This window comes from Somniosus microcephalus, chromosome 15 (assembly GCF_052327205.1).
Source record: "Somniosus microcephalus isolate GS21.2 chromosome 15, FLI_Smic_1.0, whole genome shotgun sequence".
NCBI lineage: Eukaryota > Metazoa > Chordata > Chondrichthyes > Squaliformes > Somniosidae > Somniosus > Somniosus microcephalus.
In genome coordinates this window covers 118896013-118922527 of record NC_141001.1, presented here as the reverse complement: position 1 = coordinate 118922527, position 26515 = coordinate 118896013, and the positions used below count along the sequence as shown (strand labels likewise).

At 49.3% G+C, this 26515-nt stretch overlaps 1 protein-coding gene across 1 annotated transcript in view; it reads left to right on the top strand.

Annotated features, from left to right (window-relative positions):
• The window catches only part of ovch2 (ovochymase 2), a 116694-nt gene that overhangs the window by 51891 nt on the left and 38288 nt on the right, over positions 1–26515 (top strand). Inside the window, 5 exon segments of the mRNA XM_086008346.1 lie at positions 1350–1382; positions 2735–2831; positions 4860–4993; positions 10427–10567; positions 12192–12322. Of these exon segments, the coding sequence (XP_085864472.1) occupies positions 1350–1382; positions 2735–2831; positions 4860–4993; positions 10427–10567; positions 12192–12322 (536 nt within the window).

Below are 26515 nucleotides of genomic sequence, written 5' to 3'. Positions count from 1 at the left end.
TGGAGTCACTGGTCCTCGCAGTGTATTAAGACTCCTTAGATCTTAACCACTGTTCCCATCTACTCTCGGACTGCAGGTGCTGGTAATGGAGGATAGCTGCACCAGAGCCACTGGGAGTGGAGGGGATGTGGGCTGGCGCTTGGGGTGGGGATCCCTTATTGGTACAGGGCTGACAGGGTGGTCCGCACCCCGGTGTCTCTCCGCCTTTCTCCGCCACATTCCTGGGCCAAGGGAGTCTCCTCTTTGCCAGATTATCTGTGATTCCTTGCCCCGTCTGCTGTAATCATTTACACCTCCTCTAGACCCATGTTTTTTTCTTTACTTGTCCCATTACCATCTCCTTTTGCCTTGCACCATCATGCCTTTTGTCATTCAATCTCTCCTGCCTTCCACCCTATCACAGACCTTCCCTTTTGTTCTTCCTTCCCCGCCCCCTTTCCCTGCTTCTGTACTTGCTTAGAAAATAAGAACATAAGATTTAGGAGCAGGAGTACGCCATAGGGCCCCTTGAGCCTCCTCCGCCATTCAATAAGGTCATGGCTGATCTTTGACCTTCCCGCCCGATCTCCAAAACCCTTGAGTCCCCTAGAGTCCAAAAATCTATCGACCTCAGCCTTGAATATACTCAATGATTCAGCATCCACAGCCCTCTGGGGCAGAGAATTCCAAAGATTCACCACCCTCTGAGTGAAGAAATTCCTCCTCATCTCAGTCTTAAATGGCCGACCTGAGACTATGCCCCCTGGTTCTAGACACTCCAGCCAGGGGGAAACAACCTCTCAGCGTCTACCCTGTCAATCCCCCTCAGAATCTTGTATGTTTCAATGAGATCACCTCTCATTCTTCTAAACTCCAGAGAGTATCGGCCCATTCTACACAATCTCTCCTCATAGGACAGCCCTCTCGTCCCAGGAATCTATCTCGTGAACCTTCGTTGCACCGCCTCCAAGGCAAGTATATCCTTCCTCAGATAAGGAGACCAAAACTGTGCACAGTACTCCAGGTGTGGTCTCTCCAAGGCCCTGTACAATTGTAGCAAGACTTCCTTACTCTTATACTCCAACCACTTTGCAATAAAGGCCAACGTGCCATTTGCCTTCCAAATTGCTTGCTGTACCTGCATGCTTAAAACCTGCTAAATCGGTAACTTCATCCAGTTCTGAAGAAAGGACATCGACCTGAAACGTTAACTCTGTTTCTCTCTCCACAGATGCTGCCTGACCCGCTGAGTGTTTCCAACATTTTCTGGTTTTATTTCCCAAAGACTCACGTTGGTCGTCAGCCTTTGTATGTTTTAATTAAGATAATGTCACACACAAGGACTAAAATATATATTTTTTGTATTGCAGAATTAAAAGGACACAGCAGATCCATTTTACATGGTATGTTAAGACATCAGTTTGCTAATAAATACTGAGCTCTGGAATTCCCTCCCTAAACCACTCCCCCTCTCCACCTCTCTCTCCCCCTTTAAGATGCTGCTTAAAACCAACCTCTTTGATCAAGCATTTGGTCACCTGTCCCAGTATCTCCTTATGTGGCTCGTGTCAATTTTTGTTTGATAATCGCTCCTGTGAAGAACCTTGGAATGTTTCTCCCCCCCCACCAGAGCAAATAGTTTCTTTCTCTCTACCCTATCAAGTACTTTAATCATCTTAAACATCTCGATTAGATCACCCCTTAATCTTCTACATTCCAGGGAATACAAGCATAATTTGTGCAGCCTGTCCTCATAATGTTCTTGTGTTTGATCCTGTTAGCCTCAGAATTGTGCTATGCGACACCCTGAGAGTCATAATAAGACGCTGCATAATCACAGGTTCTTGTGCATAATCCGGAAGATAGTTCCAATCATATTTATTAACTGGTGTGAAGGTGAGCATATGGAGAATTAATGGAAGCCTGTGAGCGCATCCATCGCTTTCAGTACATTGTGAAGAAGCTCTTTTGATTAACTTCATGGTATGCTGGTTAGAATACCAGCTCACAGGACAGTTAAAGCCTGTCTTACACGGACGTGAGTATCCCGCTGGATGTCAGCCCAGGATTCGGTGCCGGAGCTCCGGTCTCTACTCTCTGGGACTGTCTGGAGCGGGGATCGAACCCTGCACCTTCTAACGCAGAGGCGGGGATGCTACCACTGAGTCAAAGGCACGTTCCCGAGCTAGTGCTAATACCAGTAGATGAGCTGTTGGGATGTTGGGGTGGAGTAAAAAGGGAAAAAAAAACCTTGTGTTTATAAAGCACCTTATACGACCTCAGGGCATCCCAAAGCGCTTTACAGGCAATGATGCACTTTTGAAGTGTAGTCACTGTTGCAATTTAGGGAAACGGGGCAGCTAGTTTGCGCATAGCAAGATCCCACAAACAGCAATGTGATAATGACCAGATAATCTGTTTTAGTGATGTTGGTTGAGGGATAAATATTGGCCCCAGGACACCGGGGATAACTCCCCCTGCTCTTCTTCGAAATAGTGCCGTGGGATGTTTTACATCCAACTGAGAGAGCAGACGGGGCCTGGGTTTAACATCTCATCCGAAAGACGGCACCTCCGACAGTGCAGCCCTCCCTCAGCACCGCACTGGGAGTGTCGGCCTAGATTCTGTGCTCAAGTTTCTGCAGTGGGACAGCCTTCTGACTCACAGGCGAGAGTGCTACCCACTGAGCCACGGCTGACATAAGTAAGTCGTGAATAAGTAAGTTGCTCAGTGACGGTCGTTGCATTTCTTGCAGAGGCGGTGACCTGCAGTGTAAGTGACGGGGCGTTGATCGCTGTAGAAGGTCATCTAGATTACCCAGAAAGCCCGCGCCTGTACTATGAAAACAGCGAGTAAGTATCACAGCTCTCGGATGTCCCAATCTGCTCAGAGTATCTCAGCATCCAACCACACCTCGGAGAAAGGGCAGCAGAGGAGCCCAAGATCCCCAGCTCCTCAAAATCCCCGAATTGCCACTTCAGCAGGAAACCACCCTCTGCCTCCTTGTGTCAAGTGGAATCCCTGCCTCTCCAAACACTCTGTATTGAGATAAAAACAGAAAATGCTGGTAACACTCAGCGGGTCAGGCAGCATCTGTGGAGAGAGAAACAGAGTTAACGTTTCAGGTCGATGACCCTTCGTCAGAACTGGAAAAAATTGGAGATGGAGCAGGTTTTTAAGCAAGTGTTAGGGGCAGGGAAAGGGGGGAGGGGAGGAAAGAACAAAAGGGAAGGTCTGTGATAGGCTGGAGGGCAGGAGAGATTAAGAGACAAAAGGGATGATGGTGCGAGGCAAAAGGAGATGGTAATGGGACAAGTTAAGAAACAAAAGATGGCTCTAGATGAAGTGTAAATGGTGATGGCAGAATGATCGACAGCTGCCATGTGGGAGAGAGAAAAAAAAAAGAAAAAAAGATAGGGGCAAAGGTTATAGTCTGAAATTGTTGATCTCGATATTAAGTCCAGAAGGCTGTAAAGTGCCTAATCGAATTGAGAGATGTCTGTCGGCAGGCATCAGTTTGCAGTTAGTTCTAAACCACAACTTCCTTTCACACAAAGCCACATATTTGCTTCAGCACATGTTTTTAAAAATTCATTCCTGGGATGTGGGCCTCTCTGGCAAGGCCAGCATTTATTGACCATCCCTAGTTGCCCCTTGAGAAGGTGGTGGTGAGCCGCCTTCTTGAACCGCTGCAGTCCGTGTGGTGAAGGTACTCCCACAGTGCTGTTAGGGAGGGAGTTCCAGGATTTTGACCCAGCGACGATGAGGGATCAGCGATATATTTCCAAGTCGGGGTGCTGGGTGACTTGGAGGTGATGGAGTCCTTCTGGCCCTAACTTGGCTGTAATTTCACCTGTCTCTGTATGGCAGTAAAGAAGGTTCCAGAAATTGACACGGGAGGGGTAGATCTGCCGACTAGCCCTCTTCCTCCACAAATGCTCAATTGACTAAGGCTAAGAGAAGACTTAATGGAGTTTTTTTTGCTGGGAAAAACTATTTTGTCTTGTTGGGGAATGAGTGACGAGGGGTCAACAGCAGAGTGGGGAGATAAGTTAGAAGAACTTTCTTTCCTTAGAGCTTGCAATGCTGTGCTACAGGGAGTGGCTGAGGCAGAGACCATTCCATCTTTTAAGGGAGAATTGGATAAATATTTGAAGCAGAGCAAGATGGAGGGTGAAAGGGAGAGGGCAGGGTAGTGGGATTAGTTTTGAATTGTTCTAGTGAAAAGCCGGCCCAGACACGATGGGTCGAAAGGCCTCCTTCTGTGCGGTAAACCTCTACGGTTCTTCTCTGTGATTTGTTTGCTTAAAATAAATGGGTTACCTCCTCCTTTAAAACGTCTAATTGGATAGCACATTCGAAGAGCTGGCAGAGACACGATGGGCCGAGAGGAATTTGAGACAAGCATCCAAACCAGTTCTCCCACAGCCTACTTTCAATGTCCTTGTCTTCGAACATAATGTAAACAACTGAATTCAATTTGCAGCCAATTTCATGTCTCCTGATCTCAGTAGTTGACCCACTGTTATTTAATCCCGAGTTGCCATGGTAATAGTGATAAATAGATAACAGACAGAGAGGAGATGAGGAGAAATGTTTTTGCTCAGTGAGTTATTGTGATCTGGAATGCTCTGCCTGAAAGGGATCAGATTCAATAGTAACTTTCAAAAGGGAATTGATATTTGAAAAGAAAAAATCAGCAGGGCTCTGGGGAAAGAGCAGGGGGGAGTGGGACTAATTGGAGAGCTCTTTCAAGGAGCATTGGCACGATGGGCCGAATGGCCTCCTTCTGTGCTGTGTCATTCTATGAATCTAGATACTCATTGACACTTTGGTCAGTCTTACTTTGGAGAACCTTGCTATTTATTTTTTTAAATCAGAATTTGCACGTGGACTATCTACGTCCCAGAAGGAAAGCACATTTTACTGGAATTTATACAGTTCGATATAGAACCTGGAAAGTTCTGTGGAAACGACAACCTCTCTGTGTACGCCGAACAAGATAAGCTTATCGGTGAGTGGCACCTTAAATAACTTCGCGACGGACCAACTCGGTAAATCTAATATTTAATCAGAAACGTTGGGGGGAATTTTGTGGGGGGGGGTGGTGATCAGTGGGCACGATCAGTGGCGGGTTGGGCAGGAAAAATGTTTTTTTCCCCAGCGGGTCAGGACCCCGCGGTCAACCCGCCGCCATGCGCCTTTCCCCGATGTCGGGTCTGCCAGCGCTGAGCAGACCTGACAAGCAGCGGCGGGTGAGGCAATTGAAATCATTCGTGGCTTGTTTACAGCCGCTTAACAATGCTTTTTTCCCCAGCTTTTTGATTTTAACAGGTCGCCCACCAGTTTCCCGCTGTGCCTAGACCTCGTCTGTGAAGCTGAGGCGGGAGGTCAGTGGTCATTGAATCAGCTGATGAGTTGACAGCTTCAAATGTCAAGTCAAAGCTCCCAGCTGATTGAGAAATGTTCCCTTAGCCACTAGCTTCTCTAAACTGTATTTCCACTACAGATTCAGAATGCTGCAAGTCTTTGCACAAGTCTCCATCCAGTCTGACCTCATTGCCTCTCCCATCATTGACAGTTCGCTTCTGTCATCTCTACTTCACCTGCCATCTATTCCATCAGCATGGGTGGCCTTGAAACTCTCTCACCTTGTTCCTCAGAATCTGACCATGATCAGCCCCAACACCAGCATCATCAGGCACACCAGCAGCACCAACAACACCAACCTTCTCCGCAATCACCTGATGCTGCACAGGACACAGGGCGTCAGCACCCGACCACATTGCTGCCCGGGAGGCCAGGGATGGCCTCACCATGGCCAGATTTACTTCACTTGACGCTGCACACCCTGGCTGCCACAATGCGGCAGGTTGGCACCACCCCACACCAACACCATAAAGCATCCCTACAATGCCCAAGCCATTCCTTTCACACTCATCAGCATTGCAGGGGGTACCATTATGTCTCACTATTCACTGCAACTCACTAAGCCACTTCCAAAGGTGTACACAGATCTGTCCAAGAATGCAAAGTGTTGAAAATAAAGATTTCAATGTTTGACAGCACATTAACAGAAATTTTACATGAACATTGCATAAAACACCCAAGTGCCTACCCTTGTGTGTTGTTAGTTGGTATGATTGGACTAGGATGAGGGTGAGTGTGAGGGGAGGCTAGTGAGATGGGGAAGTGATAATGTAGATAGGGGGAGATGGGTGGAGGTGCAAGCTAAGTTGGTGTGAGTAAGGATGTGCAGGAGTAGGGTAGGGAAGGCAGAGTGATGGGGATGCGATGAGTGGCACAGCAGGATGAGGTTGAGTGTGGCTTTGCAGTAACATTTTGTGATCTACTGAGATCATTGAAAGGTTTGCACCGCTGCAGCCAGGTCCTCCTGATGACACCCCTGCTTGTGCCCTCCTGTGCAATGTGCAACCAGGCTGCGTTGATGTCTTGGGGAGGTCTCTTCCGCCCATGGGAAGGGAAGAGAACCTTCCTGCGTGCTGTGACTCCCTCCATAAACATATGGAGGGAGCCATGGGAGAGCCTGGGTGCAGTCCTGTGCCTTTGTGCAGTGCTTGTTAGTGTTTGCAGCACCTCAATGCTGTAGAACACTGACAGCACAAATGTCAAAATACATTTGGCCATGGTCCTTTTAAGGAAACCCTTTAAGGAAGGACGCGTCATCAAATGACGTCACCAGACCTGTTTTCTTCAATTGGCCGGCAAACCTGCTGGGCGGGGCTTATCAAGCCCAATTAGGGGAAAGTCATTCTACACAGCGGGCTGGAGCCAACAGTGAGGCCGGGACCCACCACCGACGCTGCCCGCCACGAACCCACCGAGGTTGGTAAAATCCAGCCCTAAATCCGCAAATCGGATTCTGTGTCTTGCATTGTGTATCAGTTTCCTCTGATAATTTGCATCATTCACTTGTTCTGTATCAGAACTGCAGCCGGCCAACCACAGCCAATGGGTTTAGAAGACCATCCAGGGTGGTAGCGCAAAACGGGTGATAGTGAATCGACCGCTTGTCTTACACCCTACCCGGTTTTCTGTCCCAGTGCCCATTCGCTATCTTCCCATTTTGCATTCTTCCAATTCTTGAGCATCCCCGGTTTTAATCGCTCCACCATTGGCGGCCATGCCTTCAGCTGCCTGGGCCCCAAGCTCTGGAATTCCCTCCCTAAACCTCTCCGCCTCTCTCTCCTCCTTTAAGACGCTCCTTAAAACCGACCTCTTTGACCAAGCTTTTGGTCACCTGCCCTATTATCTCCTTATGTGGCTCGGTGTCAAATTTTTGTTTGATAATCGCTCCTGTGAAGTGCCTTGGGATGTTTTATTACGCTAAAGGCGCTATACAAATACAAGTTGTTGTTGATTGCGAATCAATAAAGGAAAACAAAATTGGGCGCGCTGCCGATTCGCTATTGACCGTCTTACCCAAATTGGATTCCTGACTCCTGTGGATTATAAAATCATAATCAAACTTATAATCTATAAAAGAAAGACTCGCATTTCTATAGCACCTTTCACGACCTCAGGACGTCCCAAAGCACTTTACAGCCAATGAAGTACTTTTGAAGTGTAGTCACTGTTGTAATGTAGGAAATGCGGCAGCCAATTTGCGCACAGCAAGCTCCCACAAACAGCACTGTGATAATGACCGGATATTGGGCCAGAAATTCGGGTTGGAGGCTTCCCGCGGGTGCAAGCCCCCGACCTGCACTTACCTAGCACGCCTGCCAACTAAATACATACTTTGGTTCTGTCTTCACAAAGGAGGACACAAATAACCTCCCAGAGATGCCGGGGAACATCGGGTCTGATGAAAGGGAGGAACTGAAAGAAATCAGTATTTGTAGGGAAATGGTGTTAGGAAAATTGATGGGACTGAAGGTCGATAAATCCCCAGGGCCTGATGGTCTACATCCAGGGTACTTAAGGAAGTGGCCCTAGAGATAGTAGATTCATTGCTGGTCATCTTCCAGAACTCGATAGACTCTGGAACGGTACCCATAGATTGGAGGGTAGCTAATGTTACCCCACTATTCAAAAAAGGTGGTAGAGAAAAAGCGGGGAATCATAGACCGGTAAGCCTGACATCGGTAGTGGGGAAAATGCTAGAGTCTATTATAAAAGATGTAATAGCAGAGCACTTGGAAAGCAGTGACAGGATCGGACAAAGTCAACATGGATTTACAAAAGGTAAATCATGCTTGACTAATCTACTGGAATTTTTTGAGGATGTAACTGGTAAAATAGATAAGGGAGAACCAGTGGATGTGGTGTATTTGGACTTTCAGAAGGCTTTCGATAAGGTCCCACATAAGAGATTAGCGTGCAAAATTAAGGCACATGGGATTGGGGGCAAGGTATTGACTTGGATAGAGAACTGGTTGGCGGACAGAAAGCAAAGAGTTGGAATAAACGGGTCGTTTTCCAAGTGGCAGGCAGTGACTAGTGGGGTACCGCAAGGATCGGTCCTAGGACCCCAGCTGTTCACAATATATATTAATGATCTGAACGAGGGAATTGGATGTAATATCTCTAAATTTGCAGACGACACAAAGCTGGGTGGGAGGGTAAGCTGTGAGGAGGATGTCGTGAAACTCCAGTATGATTTGGACAGGTTGGGTGATTGGGCAGAAACATGGCAAATGCACTATAATGTGGATAAATGTGAGGTTATCCACTTTGGTGGCAAAAACAGGAAGGCAGATTATTATTTGAATGGCAATAGATTGGGAGAAGGTGAAGTGCAGAGAGACCTGGGTGTTATTGTGCACCAGTCGCTGAAGGTAAGCATGCAGGTGCAGCAGGCGGTTAAGAAGGCAAATGGTATGTTGGCCTTTGTAGCGAGAGGGTTCGAGTACAGGAACAAGGATGTCTTGCTACAGTTGTACCGGGCCTTGGTGAGACCACATCTTGAGTATTGTGTGCAGTTTTGGTCGCCTTATCTGAGGAAGGATGTTCTTGCCATGGAGGGAGTGCAGCGAAGATTCACCAGGCTGATACCTGGGATGGCAGGAATGACGTATGAGGAGAGATTGTGTCGATTGGGCTTATACTCACTGGAGTTTAGAAGATTGAGAGGGGATCTCATCAAAACCTATAAAATTCTGTCAGGTCTGGACAGACTAGATGCAGGAAGGATGTTTCTGATGGCCGGGGAGTCCAGAACCAGGGGTCATAGTCTAAGGATAAGGGGTAAGCCATTTAGGACTGAAATGAGGAGGAATTTCCTCACCCAGAGAGTGGTGAACCTGTGGAATTCTCTGCCACAGAGGGCGGTGGAGGCCAGTTCATTAAATATATTCAAGAAAGAGTTGGATATATTTCTTGAGGCTAAAGGGATCAAGGGATATGGGGAGAAGGCAGGGACAGGGTACTGAATTTGGATGATCAGCCATGATCTCATTGAATGGCGGAGCAGGCTCGAAGGGCCGAATGGCCTACTCCTGCTCCTATCTTCTATGTTTCTATGAGCTGTGGGCCATGTGGGATTCCGATCCTGGGCCTCCTCCAGCTGCCGGCGCGCAGTGCTCGCGTATCCCAGGGGCGCAGTTAGTTCAAAGCATCCCCTGGGATCACGTGGGCCATGGGGAGCCAATCGGAGCAGGGAATCTCTATTCATAGATTTGACAGGAAGACCTGTCAAATCTATGAATAGAGATCGGCCCCAAAACCTAACTAAAACTTCAAATACATTTTTTTAAAAATCACATTTTTAAAATAACTATAAATTACATAAAATAACTTTTAAACAATAATTTAAATTTTTGAAAAAATTAATTACAGTTTCTAATGGGGCTAAAAATAAACTTACCTTTCTTTAAAGTATTTAAAAATAATAAACCTGTGGAAAAAATGTTTTAATTTTACTTAATTCTCCACTTACCTTATTAAAAGCAGGCCTTGCGACTGCTTTTTACAAGCGTAGCTGCTGGAGACTTACCGTCTCGGAGAAACCTGTAAAAAAAATGGAAGTTCCAGGCGCACGCGCTGCCTCTCCGGCGCACGCGTTTGACCTGTGAACCCCTTCCTTCAAGGGAAAGGAAGTTCCGGTTTCCCGCGCATGCGCAGTGCATGCACAAAACCGACACTTTCGTTGGCCCTACGCGTGAGTACACAGCGCGTACTCACCCGTGGGGACCTGAATTTCTGGCCCAATCTGTTTTAGTGATGTTGATTGAGGGATAAATATTGGCCCAGGACATCGGGATAACTCCCCGCTCTTCTTCGAAATAGTGGCCATGGGATCTTTTACATCCACCTGAGAGCGCAGAGGGGGCCTCGGTTTAACGCCTCATGTGAAAGACGGCACTTCTGACAGTGCAGCACTCTCTCGGTACCGCACTAGAAGTGTCAGAGAGAAATGTCTAACCGTTGACTTTGTGAATGTTTATGCCGAGGCTCTGCAATAATCATTGCATTCTCTCATCAGGTACGTTCTGTGGCTCAATCCCTCCCTCACCTCTTGTGATCAGCACCAACAACGTGACGCTCAAGTTCATATCTGATTTGAATAATTTTGGAGCTGGGTTCTCGGTTCAATACAAAGCAGTGGAGCCCGGCACACTGAGAGGTACATTTCATCGATCTATACGGAATCGGTGTGTTTTATTGATAATAATGTTGGGACAATTGGAGCTTTCAAGACTGAGATTGATAGATTTTTCTTAGGTAGATTTTTTCCACCCTCCGTAAACTTACAGCTCATCCAAAACTCGGCTGCCCCGTGTCTTGACTCGCACCAAGTCTCGTTCACCCATCACCCCCTGTGCTCACTGCCCGTGTCCTGACTCGCACCAAGTCCCGTTCACCCATCACCCCCTGTGCTCGCTAACCTACATTGGCTCCCGGTCCAGCAACACCTCGATTTCAAAATTCTCATCCTTGTTTTCAAATCCTCTCCATGACCTCGCCCCTCCTCCCTATCTCTGTAACCTCCTCTAGCCCCACAACCCTCCGAGATCTCTGCGCTCCTCCAATTCTGGCCTCTTGCACATCCCCAATTTTGATCGCTCCACCATTGGTGGCCGTGCCTTCAGCTGCCTGGGCCCTACGCTCTGGAATTCCCTCCCTAAACCTCTCCGCCTCGCTACCTCGCTCTCCTCCTTTAAGACGCTCCTTGAAACCGACCTCTTTGACCAAGCTTTTGTTTCCCTGTCCTAATATCTCATGTGGCTATATAAATGCAAGCTGTTGTTGTTGCTGCTTCAAACTCATTTGACATAAAACCACAGCCAAAGGAACGGTTGGCAATTTGGTCAAACGTTTAATGTTCAGTCCTTTTTCATTTTTGTTGAAATATTTTATCCAAGGGGTCATTTCATAGAGATGTTCAAAATTATGAAGGGTTCTGATTGAGTAGATTGAGAGAAACTGTTTCTAGTGGCAGGAGGGTCAGTAACCAGAGGACACAGATTTAAGGTGATTTGCAAAAGAGCCAGTGGTGAGATGAGGAGAAATGTTTTTACGCAGCGAGTTGTTGTGATCTGGAATGTGCTGCCTGAAAGGGCGGTGGAAGCAGATTCAATAATAACTTTCAAAAGGGGAATTGAATAAATACTTGAAAAGGAAACATTCGCAGGGCTCTGGGGCAATGTTCCCTGCAATTTTTTTTTAGGTGTGCGGCCCATTCGGAATACCGCCCATGCATGGTTTTTCTACTTCAAAGCCGTCAAGCTGGCTGCGCGAGACCTTCAGAGTGATGCGGGCCGCGCGGCTTCAGCTTAAAGGGAACATTGGCTGTGGGGAGTGGGACTAATTGGACAGCTCGTTGAAAGAGTCGGCACTGACACGATGGCCCGAATGGCCTCCCTCTGAGCTGTAAGATTCTATGGTCCTTCATAGAATCATAACGGCACATTCGGCCCATCGAGTCCGTGCCGGCTCTCTGTAGAGCAATCCGGTCAGTCCCATTCCCCCGCTCTATCCCCGTAGCCCAGCAAAGTTTATGTCCCTCCAGTGCCTATCCAGCCTCCCCTTGAAAACATCGAGTGTCTCCGCTTCCACCACTCCCGTTAGCAGCGAATTCCAGGTCCTCACCACTCGCTGCGTAAAAAAGTTTTCCCTCACAACCCCGCCCCGTATCTCTTGCCCAAAGCCTTAAATCTCTGTCCCCTAGTCCAGCTGAAGTGAATACGTAATATTTCAGCTGGGTCATACTCTGTTTCAATAAAACCTGCGGAACTCTGTCTCCCCAGGGTCCGGCTGTGCGTCTCTGGAAATGTTGCCAAAGCAAGGTGCAATCCAAAGCATGCAGTTCCCTCGACAGTACAGCAACGACGCTCGATGCCAGTGGCTGATACAAGCTCCAGAAAACCATGTGATTAAGGTCAGTAATACTCCGTTCAGATTGAGTAATGTTTATGCAGCTCCCTTCATTGATTATATTTGTATATTAGAAATCTTCCATCCGTGCGCACTTCCTGTCAACTTTTCCCATTATAACTTCCAAAATCCACATTTATAATGGGAGCTGTAAGATCAATTCGGACTTGACACCAATCGGTTACGAATAATCTTTTATTGAATTCAACTAAGTCTCAACACACAGAATGTTTAAGCATTAGAGAAAACAATACCACCCGTTTAATCCTTTGGATAGAAATCGTAACCCATGGACTGACGTCCGGCCTCCAATACTTATAACCCTGCTGGCTACGTAATCTCAGCTGCCTGTCTCTTATCTCACTTGCTGAAGACTTTGGGATTGTTCCGGGCCTCCCGTACCTCAACTTAACAAGGTCTACACATTGTCAGCATTCTCTTGCCCAGGCTTTCCATCTGCTCTCTCAGGTGGACGTAAAAGATCCCACGGCACTATTTCGAAGAAGAGCAGGGGAGTTATCCCTGGTGTCCTGGGCCAATATTTATCCTTCAATCGACATCACTAAAACAGATTATCTGGCCATTATCACATTGCTGTTTGTGGGAGCTTGCTGTGCACAAATTGGCTACTGCGTTTCCTACATTACAACAATGACTACACTTCAAAAGTACTTAATTGGCTGTAAAGCACTTTGGGATGTCCGGTGGTCGTGAAAGGCGCTGTAGAAATGCAAGTCTTTCCTTCTTTCTTTCTATAAACATTCTGCCGTGTAAGCAGGTTGTTGCATTCTTACTCAGCCAGGCCCTTCTGTATTATGGGTAGGTTCTAACTTGACCATTCTGTGGTTGTCCGAGCTATTTCACATTTCTTATAAGCCTGAGCTGTTTATACGTTAATGCTTAATCTAATTTCTACCAGCATGAGCTGATTTTATGTTGATTGAAGGTGGCTGGCCAAGTTGATAAGGTGGTTAAAAAAAGCATATGGGTTACCTGGGTTTGTAAATAGAGGCAAAGAGATCGGCCTAGAAATTCCAGAACGGGGCTTGCAGCGCGTGCAAGCCCCGTATTTACACTTACCCCGCGCTACTGACGATCAGCTCCAGGGACGCCTGGACTTGGTGAATGAAAAAGAAGAATCCTGGGCAGCGTATGACATCACGCCGCCCAGGAGTGCAGCCAGCGCGAAGCCAGGAGCGTGCAGTATAAGTGAGACACGCCCCTTGAGGCCTCAGTTTCACTGGACATGCCCCCAATGTTTCTGTCAAGCTGCTAAGGATTTTTACATGCAAAGCAGCAGTTTAAATAGGTTTTTGGAAGTTTTTTGAAGATTTTGGTAACTTTTATAAACTTTTTAAAATGTTTACATTATTTTGAGTAATCTGAAGTAGTTTTAAAGAGAATTAAAGCAATTTAAAGACTTTTAAAAGCCCTAAAAGAATTTTTTAAATTCCATTTATTTATTTAGCAATGTCGTCGTCATACGTGTCTTCACACTGTTCCCTTTGGGGAACTGTATGAAGTGGTGGAAGGATTTATGGCCGTGATTAACGCTCATTCCGTGACCGTAACCATCTTTGAACCAGCCATTAGGGCGGTTAGTCCTATGGCGGGAGGGTTTTACGGGCTCCCACAAGCTATACAAGGAGGGGGGGCCACCCACACCCACGGACGCAAATATCCCACTGGATGTCAACCCAGAATTTAGAGCCGGAGCTCCGACTCCACTTGCCGGGACTGTCTGGAGCGGGGTTCGAAACCCTACCCTGATCTGGCCCAGCGGCGGGGATCCTACCGCTATGACAAAGGCCCAATCCGATTAGCAACGTGAAATGGCAGCATAGGGCTCCAGTCACGGGGAGGGAAAAGGCGCAGGAAACGTATGGGTGTCACCTTTTGTGCGGAGTGGGCCTTTTGCGTAGCAGTAAGCATCCCCGCCGCTGGGCCAGAAGGAGTAGGGTTTTGAACCCCACTCCAGACAGTCCCGGCAAGTGGAGTCGGAGTTCCAACTTTAAATTCTGGGTGGACATCCAGCGGGATACTTGCGTCCGTGGGTGTTGGTGGCCCCCCCCCTCAGATGGGTTGTGGGAGCCCGTAAAACCCTCCCGCCATAGGACTAACCACCCTAATGGCTGGTTCAAAGATGGTTACGGTCACGGAATGAGCGTTAATCACGGCCATAAATCCTTCCACCACTTCATACAGTTCCCCAAAGGGAACAGTGTGAGGATACGTACGATGATGACCTCTTGCGCAATGCACCTCCTTGGACCCTCAGTCGCAGATGCGAGGGGGCAAGTCGTGCAATTGTTAAATTTTTCATTTTATTGACATGTAAAATGTTGGCCCAGTAATTCCCTTCCAACTGCGCAAGTACGGTCGGGGTACTTACGCATCTGGCCGGATGAAATGCCGGTTTTCAGCATGCACAGTGCTTTTGGGGAAAACCGGCATTTCCTGTCCTCTGAACGAAGGGGTTCAGAGGCAGAACGCGTGCGACTGCACAGGCAGCGTGTGCGCAGTATAATTCGCCGCTTTCATTACTGCTTTCAGTGAGGTCAAGTCCTTACAACTTACACATGAAAAAAGCATGGGTACAGTTGCTCCAGAGGCTGCGGAGGAAGATATTTCTTATCGTGGAGCTTCTGAAAGTATGTATGTCTGTATATATTCCTTTGCGTGTTATGTATATATTCCTTTACTTATGTGTATGAATGTATTATTTAATTATGACTTTCAGAGAAAGTAACTTATTTGAAAATCATAATTAAAAACATACATTCATACACATTAGTAAAGGAATATAAAACATACATACATATACGTAAAGGAATATATGTGGACATACATACATAACTCATTCTCACATTCCATTCACACAGCCACAATTGCTCCTTCTACCTACCGTTCTGAAAACCCTTTTTAAAAAAATTTTTTTTTAACTTTATAACTTACTTAAAATTTCTTAAAATAACTTCCCTCCCTTTCCCAAACAAAAATATTGCATTTCAGAAGCTCCACGATAAAATGTTTCTTCCTCCGCAGCCAATGAACCACTTTACACTTGCTTTTTTCAAGTGTAACTTCTGAGGACTTACCCTCACGGATTTCATGAATGAAATCTACGAAGTTCACTGCGCAAGCGCTGCCTGTGCAGTCGCACGCGCTCGAGGTCTGGAAATGCTGGCGTTCCCCGCATGCGCTGTTCATGCTGAATGCCGGCATTTCCAACGGCCAGATGCATGAGTACCCCGAGCGCACTCACGCCTTTGGCCGCGAATTTCTGGCCCATCATGCTAGAACTTTATAAATCACTGGTTAGCCTTCAGCTGGAGTATTGTGGACAATTCTGGGCCCCACACTTCAGGAAAGATGTAAAGGCAGTAGAAAGGGTGGTGATTATAGATTCAATAGGAGCCTTCAAAAGGGAATTCGATAAATACTTGAAGGAGAAAGAAATTGCAGGGATATGGGGAAAGAGCGGGGGGAGTGGGACTAACTGGATTGCTCTTCGAAAGAGCCGGCGCAGACTCGATGGGCCGAATGGCCTCTTTCTCTGCTGTTCTATTCTATGATTCTGTGAAAGAGTGCAGAGGAGGTTTGTCAGGATGTTCCATGGGATGAGGGGCTTCAGTTATGAGGAGAGGTTGGAGAAGTTCAGACTGTTCTCCTGGGAACAGAGAAGGTTAAGAGGTGACCCAATAGAGGTTTTCACGATGATGAGAGGTTTTGCTAGAGTAGATCGAGAAAAAACTATTCCCCCCGGCGAGTGGGTCAATAACCAGAGGGCATAGATTCAAAATCAGTGGCAAAAGATCGAGGGGAGACGAGGAGAAATGTTTTCACTCAGAGAGTTGTGGGGATCGGGAACGCTCGACCTGAGCAGGTGGCGGAAGCTGATTCCATCAATAACTTTAAGAGGGAGTTGGACGGGTTCTGGAGGATGAGGAACTCACAGGGTTACGGACAAAGAGCGGGGGAGTGGGACTGAGCACGACGGCTCTTTCAAAGAGCCGGCACAGGGACAACGGGCCGAATGGCCTCCCTCTGTGCAGTAAGTTTCTATGATCCTGTGGCGGAGACCACATAGGGACAATAACACAATGTATAGCCATTGTTGTTATATGTACCTAAACACAATTCACTATGTATAGCAATGTTGTGATATGTACGTACTGGGTTGGGTTATCGGTGCAGGGTCCCTTTAAGAGCGTCGGTAGCGTGATGACGTTGGTTGCGTGATGACGTCATAGCCCCTGCACGGGGCTGAGACCTTCAGACCTCGTGGAGAGTGATTAAAGTAAGACACGTTTTGCCTTTGCTGAAACAAAAGTCTCAGAGCCTGTTGATTTCTATCGATCCCAACATTGGAATCGTCCAAAAGAGCAGCGGGGTCACCAAAGACCTCATCTGAAATGGCGACGAACGCCGTTTCCATCAAATTACCCGAGTTTTGGGAACAGGCTGCCGCTTGGTTCGCCCAGGCCGAGGCTCAATTTGCACTCCGGGACATCACCGCGGACGACACGAGGTACTACTACGTCGTCTCTGCTCTCGGCAGCTCCACCACGGCCAGAGTCGTGAGCCTTCTCGAGAACCCCCCGGAGCTCAACAAATACAAAACGCTGAAAGTGCACCTCTTACAAACTTTCGGACTCACCGAAGCCGAGCGTGCACGCCGGCTTCTCTCTCTACCCGGGCTTGGCGACTCCAAGCGCTTGGAGCTGATGGACCCGGGGAAGCTCGCCATCGCCAAAGCCGAGTTCGACACCATGGAGCGCCTCGGCATCATCCGCCGGTCGAACAGCCCGTGGGCTTTGCCCCTCCACATCGCCCCGAAACCAGGCGGCGGGTGGCGCCCGTGCGGAGATTACCGGCGCCTCAACGACGCGACGACCCCCGACCGCTACCCGATTCCACACATCCAGGACATTTCCGCCCGCCTGGCCGGGAAAGTGGTATTCTCGAAAGTGGACCTCGTCCAGGGTTATCACCAGGTCCCTGTCCGGCCGCAGGACGTCCCGAAAACCGCGGTGATCACCCCGTTCGGGCTATTCGAATTTCTCCGCATGCCATTCGGCCTCAAAAACGCCGCACAGGCTTTTCAACGCCTAATGGACACCGTGTTACGGGACCTGACATTCCTGTTCGTATACCTGGACAACATTCTCATCGCCAGCGCCTCCAGGACGGAGCATGTGTCCCACCTCCGGACTCTCTTCGAACGACTCAGCCAACATGGCCTAATCGCCAACCCGGCCAAGTGTCAGTTCGGGCTGTCCTCGATCGACTTTCTCGGGCACCGCATCACGAAGGACGGGGCGGTGCCACTGCCGTCGAAAGTGGAGGCCGTGATGGACTTCCTACGACCCCTCACCGTGAAGGCCCTGCAGGAGTTTTTGGGCATGGTGAACTTTTACCACCGCTTCGTCCCCCGAGCAGCCCAGCTTATGCGGTCCCTTTACGAGGCCCTCAAAGGCAAGCCCGACAAACTCGCCGTCGACTGGTCCGAGGAGATGGCCAATTCTTTCACGGACACGAAAAGGGCCCTGGCTAACGCGACCATGCTGGCGCATCCGTTACCTGATGCGCCGATCGCTCTCACCACCGACGCCTTGGACTATGGGGTCGGCGCCGTCCACGAACAGTGGGTCAACGGCGCCTGGCAGCCTCTCGCCTTCTTCAGCCGGCAGCTCCGTCCCAACGAGCGGAAGTACAACACCTTTGATCGCGAGCTTCTCGGCCTCTACCTCGCCGTCCGACACTTCCGTTTCCTGCTGGAGGCCCGCCCGTTCACGGCGTTCATGGACCACAAGCCGTTGACCTTCGCCATAGCCAAAGCTTCCGAACCGTGGTCGGCCCATCAGCAACGCCAGCTGGCCTTCATCTCGGAGTTTACAACGGACATCCAGCATGTGGCTAGGAAAGACAACCCCGTTGCCGACTGTCTCTCCCGAGCCGCCACTAGTGCCGTACACCTCGGCATCGACTACACCCGCATGGCGGCCGACCAGGCCTCCGACCCGGACGTCCAGGCCTACAGGACGGCGGTCACGGGCCTTCAACTAGCGGACGTCGCGTTCGACGCTGCCGGCACCACACTCCTGTGCGACGTCTCCGTTGGGCAGCCACGTCCCATCGTGCCCGAAGGGTGGAGACGGCGAGTTTGAGACGCCGTCCTTAATCTTTCCCACCCGGGCAGGAAGCCGTCACAGAAGCTGGTGGCGGCTAAGTTCATCTGGCACGGGCTCAGGAAAGACGTTCGCGACTGGGCCAGCACCTGCGTGGTATGCCAACGCTCGAAAGTACATAGTCATACTAAGGCTCCGTTGGCGCCTTTCGCGGTGCCCGAGAGGCGGTTCGACCACGTTAACGTGGACCTGGTGGGGCCCCTGCCGCCCTCCCGTGGGTTCACCCACTTCCTCACAATGGTCGACAGAACCACCCGATGGCCGGAAGCCGTCCCGCTGTCTTCAACGACGTCCGCCGATGTGGCTCGGGCGTTCATCAGCACTTGGGTTGCCCGGTTCGGCGCCCCATCTGACGTCTCCTCTGACCAGGGGCCCCAGTTCACGTCGGAGCTCTGGAACGCTGTCGCCCGAGGCCTTGGGTTGAGACTCCACCACACCACAGCATACCAACCTCAGGCTAACGGGCTATGCGAACGGTTTCATCGCTCCATGAAGGCTGTGCTCCGGGCCAGCCTCCGGGACGACAGATGGATCGACAGACTCCCGTGGGTCATGCTGGGACTCAGGACCGCTCCCAAGGAGGACCTCCAGTCCTCGTCCGCCGAGCTCGTCTACGGACAGCCGCTGCGGGTTCCCGGGGATTTCGTCCCCAATGCAACGGAACCTTGGTCCGCAGCCAGTCAGCGGTCCGACCTTCTGGACAACGCCAAGGTTTTCATGCCAGTGCCCATGTCGCAGCACGGCCTCCTGCAGTCCCACGTTCCACTCGACCTTCGTGCGGCGGAGTACGTTTTCGTCCGCCACGACGCCCACCGGGGACCTCTTTAGCCACCCTACGATGGATCATTCCGTGTCCTGGAAACTGGGGACAAGACCTTCGTAGTGGATGTCGGCGGTAAGCCGGACTGCATTTCTGTGGACCGTCTTAAGCTGGCCCACCTGGATCTGGACCAACCCGTTGAGTTGGCACAGCCCCCACAGCGGGGCCGACCTCCGGTTTCCGCACCCTCAGTCCACCACCGAGTGCCCGAGGTCCCTTTGACGAACCCCCCGGTCCCCGCCCCGGAATTGAGGAGCCGTTCCGACCGTGTGATCCGGCCCCCCCAACGACTGACATTGTCAGTGCTAGTTAATCCTGGGGGGACGTATGTGGCAGAGACCACATAGGGACAATAACACAATGCATAGCCAATGTTGTTATATGTACCTAAGCACAATTCACTATGTATAGCAATGTTGTGATATGTACGTACTGGGTTGGGTTATCGGTGCAGGGTCCCTTGAAGAGCGTCGGTAGCGTGATGACGTCGGTTGCGTGATGACGTCATAGCCCCTGCACGGGGCAGAGACCTTCAGACCTCGTGGAGAGTGATTAAAGTAAGACACGTTTTACCTTTGCTGAAACAAAAGTCTCAGAGCCTGTTGATTTCTGTCGACCCCAACAATTCTATAAATATCTGGTAGATTTGAGAAAGGAACAGAGGAACACACAGGACTAGAAAGGACTCTGCAGTCCATCAAACTGTGCCAGTATAGACTAGTTGAGTCGAATTTGTTTTAAAATATTCATTCATGGGATGTGGACGTCGCTGGCAAGGCCAGCATTTATTTCCCATCCCTAGTTGACCTTGAGAAGGTGGTGGTGAGCCACCTTCTTGAACCGCTGCAGTCTGTGAGGTGAAGGTGCTCCCACAGTGCTGTTCGGGAGAGAGTTCCAGGATTTTGACCCAGCGACGATGAAGGTTCGGTGATATATTTCTAAGTCGTGATGGTGTGTGACGTGGAGGGGAACTTGGAGGTGGTGGTGTTCCCATGTGCCTGCTGCCCTTGTCCTTCCAGGCGGATGAGGTCGCGGGTTTGGGAGGTGCTGCCGAAGAAGCCTTGGCGAGTTCCTGCAGTGCATCTTGTAGATGGTACACACTGCAGCCACGGTACACCGGTGGTGGAGGGAGTGAATGTTGAAGGTGGTGGATGGGGTGCCAATCAAGCGGGCTGCTTTGTCCTGGATGGTGTCGAGCTTTTTGAGTGTTGTTGGAGCTGCACTCATCCAGGCAAGTGGAGAGTATTCCATCACACTCCTGACTTGTGCCTTGTAGATGGTGGAAAGGCTTTGGGGAGTCAAGAGGTGAGACACTCGCCGCAGAATACCTAGCCTCTGACCCGCTCTTGTTGCCACAGTATTTATGTGGCTGTCCCAGTTAAGTTTCTGGTCAATGGTGACCCCCAGGATGTTGATGGTGGGGGATTTGGCGATGGTAATGCCATTGAATGTCAAGGGGAGGTGGTTAGACTCTTGCTTGTTGGAGATAGTCATTGCCTGGCACTTGTGTGGCGCAAATGTTACCTGTCACCTATCAGCCCAAGCCTGAACGTTGTCCAAGTCTTGTTACATGCGGGCATGGACTGCTTCATTACCTGTGGAGTTGCAAATGGCGCTGTACACTGTGCAGTTATCAGCGAACATCCCCATTTCTGACATTATGATGGAGGGAAGGTCATTGATGAAGCAGCTGAAGATGGTTGGGCCTAGGACACTGCCCTGAAGAACTCCTGCAGCGATGTCCTGGGGCGGTGATGATTGACCTTCAACCACCACAACCATCTTCCTTTGTGCTAGGTGTCATAAATCTCATCATCGAGAAACTACCTATGAAATAACACTGGATGGCCAGCTGGTGGCGCCGTCCAAGGAGTATAAATACTCGGGCGTTGGCCCCAGCTTGCCGGGGACATTTTGTAAAGACAAGGAGCTAGTGAAATACAACTAGACCTCCATGTTCTGAAATAAGTTGATTAAAGTCTTGCTTTATACTCAAACCAAGTGTGTAGTGAGTTTTATTACGTTACTAGGTATGACTCCAGCCAGTGGAGAGTTTTCCCCCCCGATTCCCATTGACTTCAGTTTTACTAGGGCTCCTTGATGCCAGACTCGGTCAAATGCTGCCTTGATATGAAGGGCAGTCACTCACCTCTCCTCTGGAATTCAGCTCCTTTGTCCATGTTTGGACCAAGGCTGTAATGAGGTCGGCAGCCGAGTGGTCCTGTCGGAACCCAAACTGAGCGTCAGTGAGCAGGTTATTGGTGAGTAAGTGCCGCTTGATAGCACTGTCAACACCTTCCATCTCTTTGCTGATGATTGAGAGTAGACTGATGAGGCAGTAATTGGCCAGATTGGATTTGGCCTGCTTTTTGTGGACAGGACATACCTGGGCAGTTTTCCACATGGTCGGATAGATGCCAGTGTTGTAGCTGTACTGGAACAGCTTGGCTAGAGGCGCGGCTAGTTCTGGAGCACAAGTCTTCAGCACGATAGCCGGGATGTTGTCGGGGCCCATAGCCTTTGCTGCATCCAGTGTGCTCACCAGTTTCTTGATATCACGTGGAGTGAATCGACTTGGCTGAAGACTGGCTTCTGTGACGGTGGGGACCTCAGGAGGAGGCCGATATGGATCATCCACTCGGCACTTCTGGCTGAAGATGGTTGCAAATGCTTCAGCCTTGTCTTTTGCACGCATGTGCTGGGCTCTAATCAGTGAGGATGGGGATATTCATAGAGCCTCCTCCTCCCGTTAGTTGTTTAATGGTCAACCACCATTCACGACTGGATATGGCAGGATTGCAGAGCTTTGATCTGATCCGTTGATTGTGGGATCGCTTCGCCCTGTCTATAGCATGCTGCTTCTGCTTATTAGCATGCATGTAGTCCTGTGTTGCAGCTTCCCCAGGTTGGCACTTCATTTTTAGGTACGCCTGGTGCTGCTCCTGGCATGCTCTTCTACACTCCTCATTGAACCAGGGTTGGTCCCCTGGCTTGGTGGTAATGGTAGAGTGAGGGATATGCCAGGTCATGAGGTCACAGATTGTGGTGGAATACAATTCTGCTGCTGATGACCTACAGCGCCTCATGGATGCTCAGTTTTGAGCTGCTAGATCTGTTCTGAAATCTATCCCATTTAGCATGGTGGTAGTGCCACACAATATGATGGAGGGTGTCCTCAGTGTGAAGACGGGACTTCGTCTCCACAATGACTGTGCGGTGGTCACTGCTACCAATGCTGTCCTGGACAGATGCAACTGCGACAGGTAGATTGGTGAGGACGAGGTCAAGTAGGTTTTTCCCCTCGTGTTGATTCACTCACCACCTGTCGCAGGCCCAGACTGGCAGCTATGTCCTTCAGGACTCGGCCAGCTCGGTCAGTAGTGGTGCTACCGAGCCACTCTTGGTGATGGACATTGAAGTCCCCCACTCAGAGTTCAATCCGTGCGCTTGCTATTCTCGGTGCTTTTTCCAAGTGGTGTTCAACATGGAGGAGTACTGATTCATCAGCTGAGGGAGGGCGGTAGGTGGTAATCAGCGGGAGGTTTCCTTGCCCATGCTTGACCTAAAGCCACGAGACTTCATGGGGTCCGGAGTCAATGTTGAGGACTCCCAGGGCCACTCCTTCCCGACTGTATACCACTGTGCCACCACCCCTGGTGGGTCTGTCCTGCCGGTGGGACAGGACATACCCAGGGATGGTGATGGAGGAGTCTGAGGCATTGGCTGAAAGGTATGATTCTGTGAGTATGACTATGTCAGGCTGTTGCTTGTTTAGTCTGTGGGACAGCTCTCCCAATTTTGGCACAGGTCCCCAGATGTTGGTGAGGAGAACTTTGCAGGGTCGACTGGGCTGGGTGTGCCATTGCCGTGTCCATTTCATTTTTATTATTTTGTTTTGTAGCGGTTTTTTTACAACAGAGTGTCTCGCTGGGCCATTTCAGAGGGCAGTTAAAGGTCAACCACATTGCTGTGGGTCTGGAGTCACATATAGGCCAGACCGGGTAAGGACGGCAGATTTCCTTCTCTAAAGGACATTAGTGAACCAGATGGGTTTTTACGACAAACTGATCTTTCATGGTCACCATTACTGATACTAGCTTTTTATTCCAGATTTATTTAATTAACTGAATTTAAATTCCCCAGCTGCCGTGGTGGGATTTGAACTCACGTCTCTGGATCATTATGTCCAGTGACATTAACACTACGCTACCGTCCCCCTGCAAGCGAGGTTTTTCTATTGAAAAGCCGGCAAGCCGGCTGCGCGGGACTCCTAGAGCGCTGTGCGGCCACACGGCTTACGGGGAACAGTGGAGATGAGGAGAAATTCTTTCACTCCGGAGAGTTGTTGGGGATCTGGAACGCTCGACCTGAACAGGTGGTGGGAGCTGATTCCATCAATAACTTTAAGAGGGAGTTGGACAGGTACTTGAGGATGAGGAACTCACAGGGTTACGGACAAAATGTGGGAGCGTGGGACTGAGCACGACTGCTCTTTCAAAGGACCAGCACAGGCACGACGGGCCGAATGGCCTCCTTCTGTGCTGTAAGTTTTCTATGATTCTATGAATATCTAATCTGCTTTAATTGTACGTTAACTACCCAATATTAACGGAACTGCCTCAGTAAACTTGTCATGCAGCGCCAGCACTGGTGGGAAGTTGTAACTACAGCACGGCAAACTCACCTCGGTCAATGTGAACATCGGAATTTGTAATGGAAATAAAAAAAATAAGGACAGAGTTTGAAATGGGAATGGAAGTACATCTGCGTTCTCTGGCTCAATTATCCCCCGCCCTCTAACCCTGCTTCCTCTGAAGATACACTTGGTATTGGATCTCCCTGTGTAACATCATGGGAGTCATAGAGTTATACAGCACAGAAAGAGGCCCTTCGGCCCATCGTGTCCGCGCCGGCCATCAAGCCCGGTCTATTCTAATCCCATTTTCCAGCACTTGGTCCGTAGCCTTGTATGCTGTGGCATTTCAAGTGCTCATCTAAATGCTTCTTGAATGTCGTGAGGGTTCCTGCCTCTACCACCCTTTCAGGCAGTGAGTTCCAGATTCCAACCACCCTCTGGGTGAAAAAGTTTTTCCTCAAATCCCCTCTAAACCTTCTGCCCCTTATCTTGAAACTATGCCCCCTGGTTATTGACCCCTCTAAGGGTGAAAGTTCCTTTCTATCTACCCTATCTATGCCCCTCATAATTTTGTACACCTCAATCAGGTCTCCCCTCAGGCTTCTCTGCTCTAAGGAAAACAACCCCAGCCTGTCCAGTCTCTTCATAGCTGAAGTGCTCCATCCCAGGTAACATTCTGGTGAATCTCCTGTGCACCCTCTCCAATGCAACCACACCCCTCCAAAAGTGTGGCGACCAGAAGTGCACACAGTATTCCAGCTGTGGCCTAACTAGCGTTTTGTACGGCTCCATCATAACCTCCCTGCTCTTATATTCTATGCCTCGGCTAATGAAGGCAAGTATCCCATATGCCTTTTTAACCACCTTATCTACCTGTCCTGCTGCCTTCAGGGATCTATATACATGCACATCAAGGTCCCTCTGATCCCCTGTCATTCCTAGGGTCCTACCATTCATTGTGTATTCCCTTGCCTTGTTAGTCCTCCCAAAATGCATCACCTCACACTTTTCAGGGTTAAATTCCATTTGCCACTGTTCTGCCCATCTAACCAACCCGTCTATGTCATTCTGTAGCCTGAGGCTTCCCTCCTCGCTATTTACCACTCCACCAATTTTCGTGTCATCTGCGAACTTACTGATCATACCTCCTACATTCATATCTAAATCATTAATGTACACTACAAACAGCAAAGGACCCAGCACCGATCCCTGCGGTACACCACTGGACACAGGCTTCCAGTCACAAAAACAACCTTCGACCATCACCCTCTGCCTCCTGCCACTAAGCCAATTTTGGATCCAATGTGCCAAATTGCCCTGGATCCCATGGGCTCTTACCTTCTTGACCAGTCTCCCATGTGGGTCTTTGTCAAAAGCCTTACTGAAGTCCATGTAGACCACATCAACTGCAGTACCCTCATCCACACACCTAGTCACCCCCTCGAAAAATTCAATCAAATTGGTCAGACATGATCTCCCCCTGACAAAACCATGCTGGCTATCCCTGATTAATCCCTGCCTCTCCAAGTGGAGACTAATTCTGTCCCTCAGAATTTTTTCCAATAATTTCCCTACCACTGATGTTAGGCTCACTGGCCTGTAATTCCCTGGTTTATCCCTACTACCCTTCTTGAACAATGGTACTACGTTAGCTGTCCTCCAGTCCTCTGGCACCTCCCCTGTGGCCAGAGAGGTTCTGAAAATTTGTGTCAGAGCCCCTGCAATCTCCTCCCTTGCCTCACACAGCAGCCTGGGATACATCTCGTCTGGGCCTGGGGATTTATCTACTTTTAAGCCCGCTAAAACCGCTAGTACCTCCTCCCTCTCAATACTAATTTGTTCAAGTATATCACAATCCCCCTGCCTGATTTCTATGCCTACATCGTCCTTCTCCACAGTGAACACAGATCCAAAATATTCATTTAAACCTCACCTATGTCTTCCGGCTCTACACACACATTGCCACTTTGGTCCCTAATGGGCCCTACTCTTTTCCTGGTTATCCTCTTGCCCTTAATATACTTATAACACCTTGGGATTTTCCTTTATTTTGCCCGCCAGTGTTTTTTCATGCCCCCTCTTCGCTCTCCTAATTTCTTTTTTAACTACCCCCCTGCACTTTCTATACTCCTCTAGGGCTTCCACTGTTTTTAGTCCTTTGTATCTGCCAAAAGCCTCCCTTTTTTTCCTAATCCATTCTTGTATATCCCTTGACATCCAGAGTTCCCTGGGCTTGTTGGTCCGACCCTTGACCTTTACAGGAACATGTTGGCATTGTACTCTCTCTATTTCCTTTCTGAAAGACTCCCACTGCTCTGATGTGGATTTTCCTACAAGTAGCTGATCCCAGTCCACTTTGGCCAGATCCTGCCTTATCATATTAAAATCAGCCTTCCCCCAATTTAGAACCTTTACTTCCGGTCCATCTTTGTCCTTTTCCATTATTACCTTAAATCTCACTGAATTATGGTCACTGTCACCAAAATGCTCTTCTACTGACACTTCTACCACTTGCCCGGCTACATTCCCTAGAATTAGATCCAGTATCGC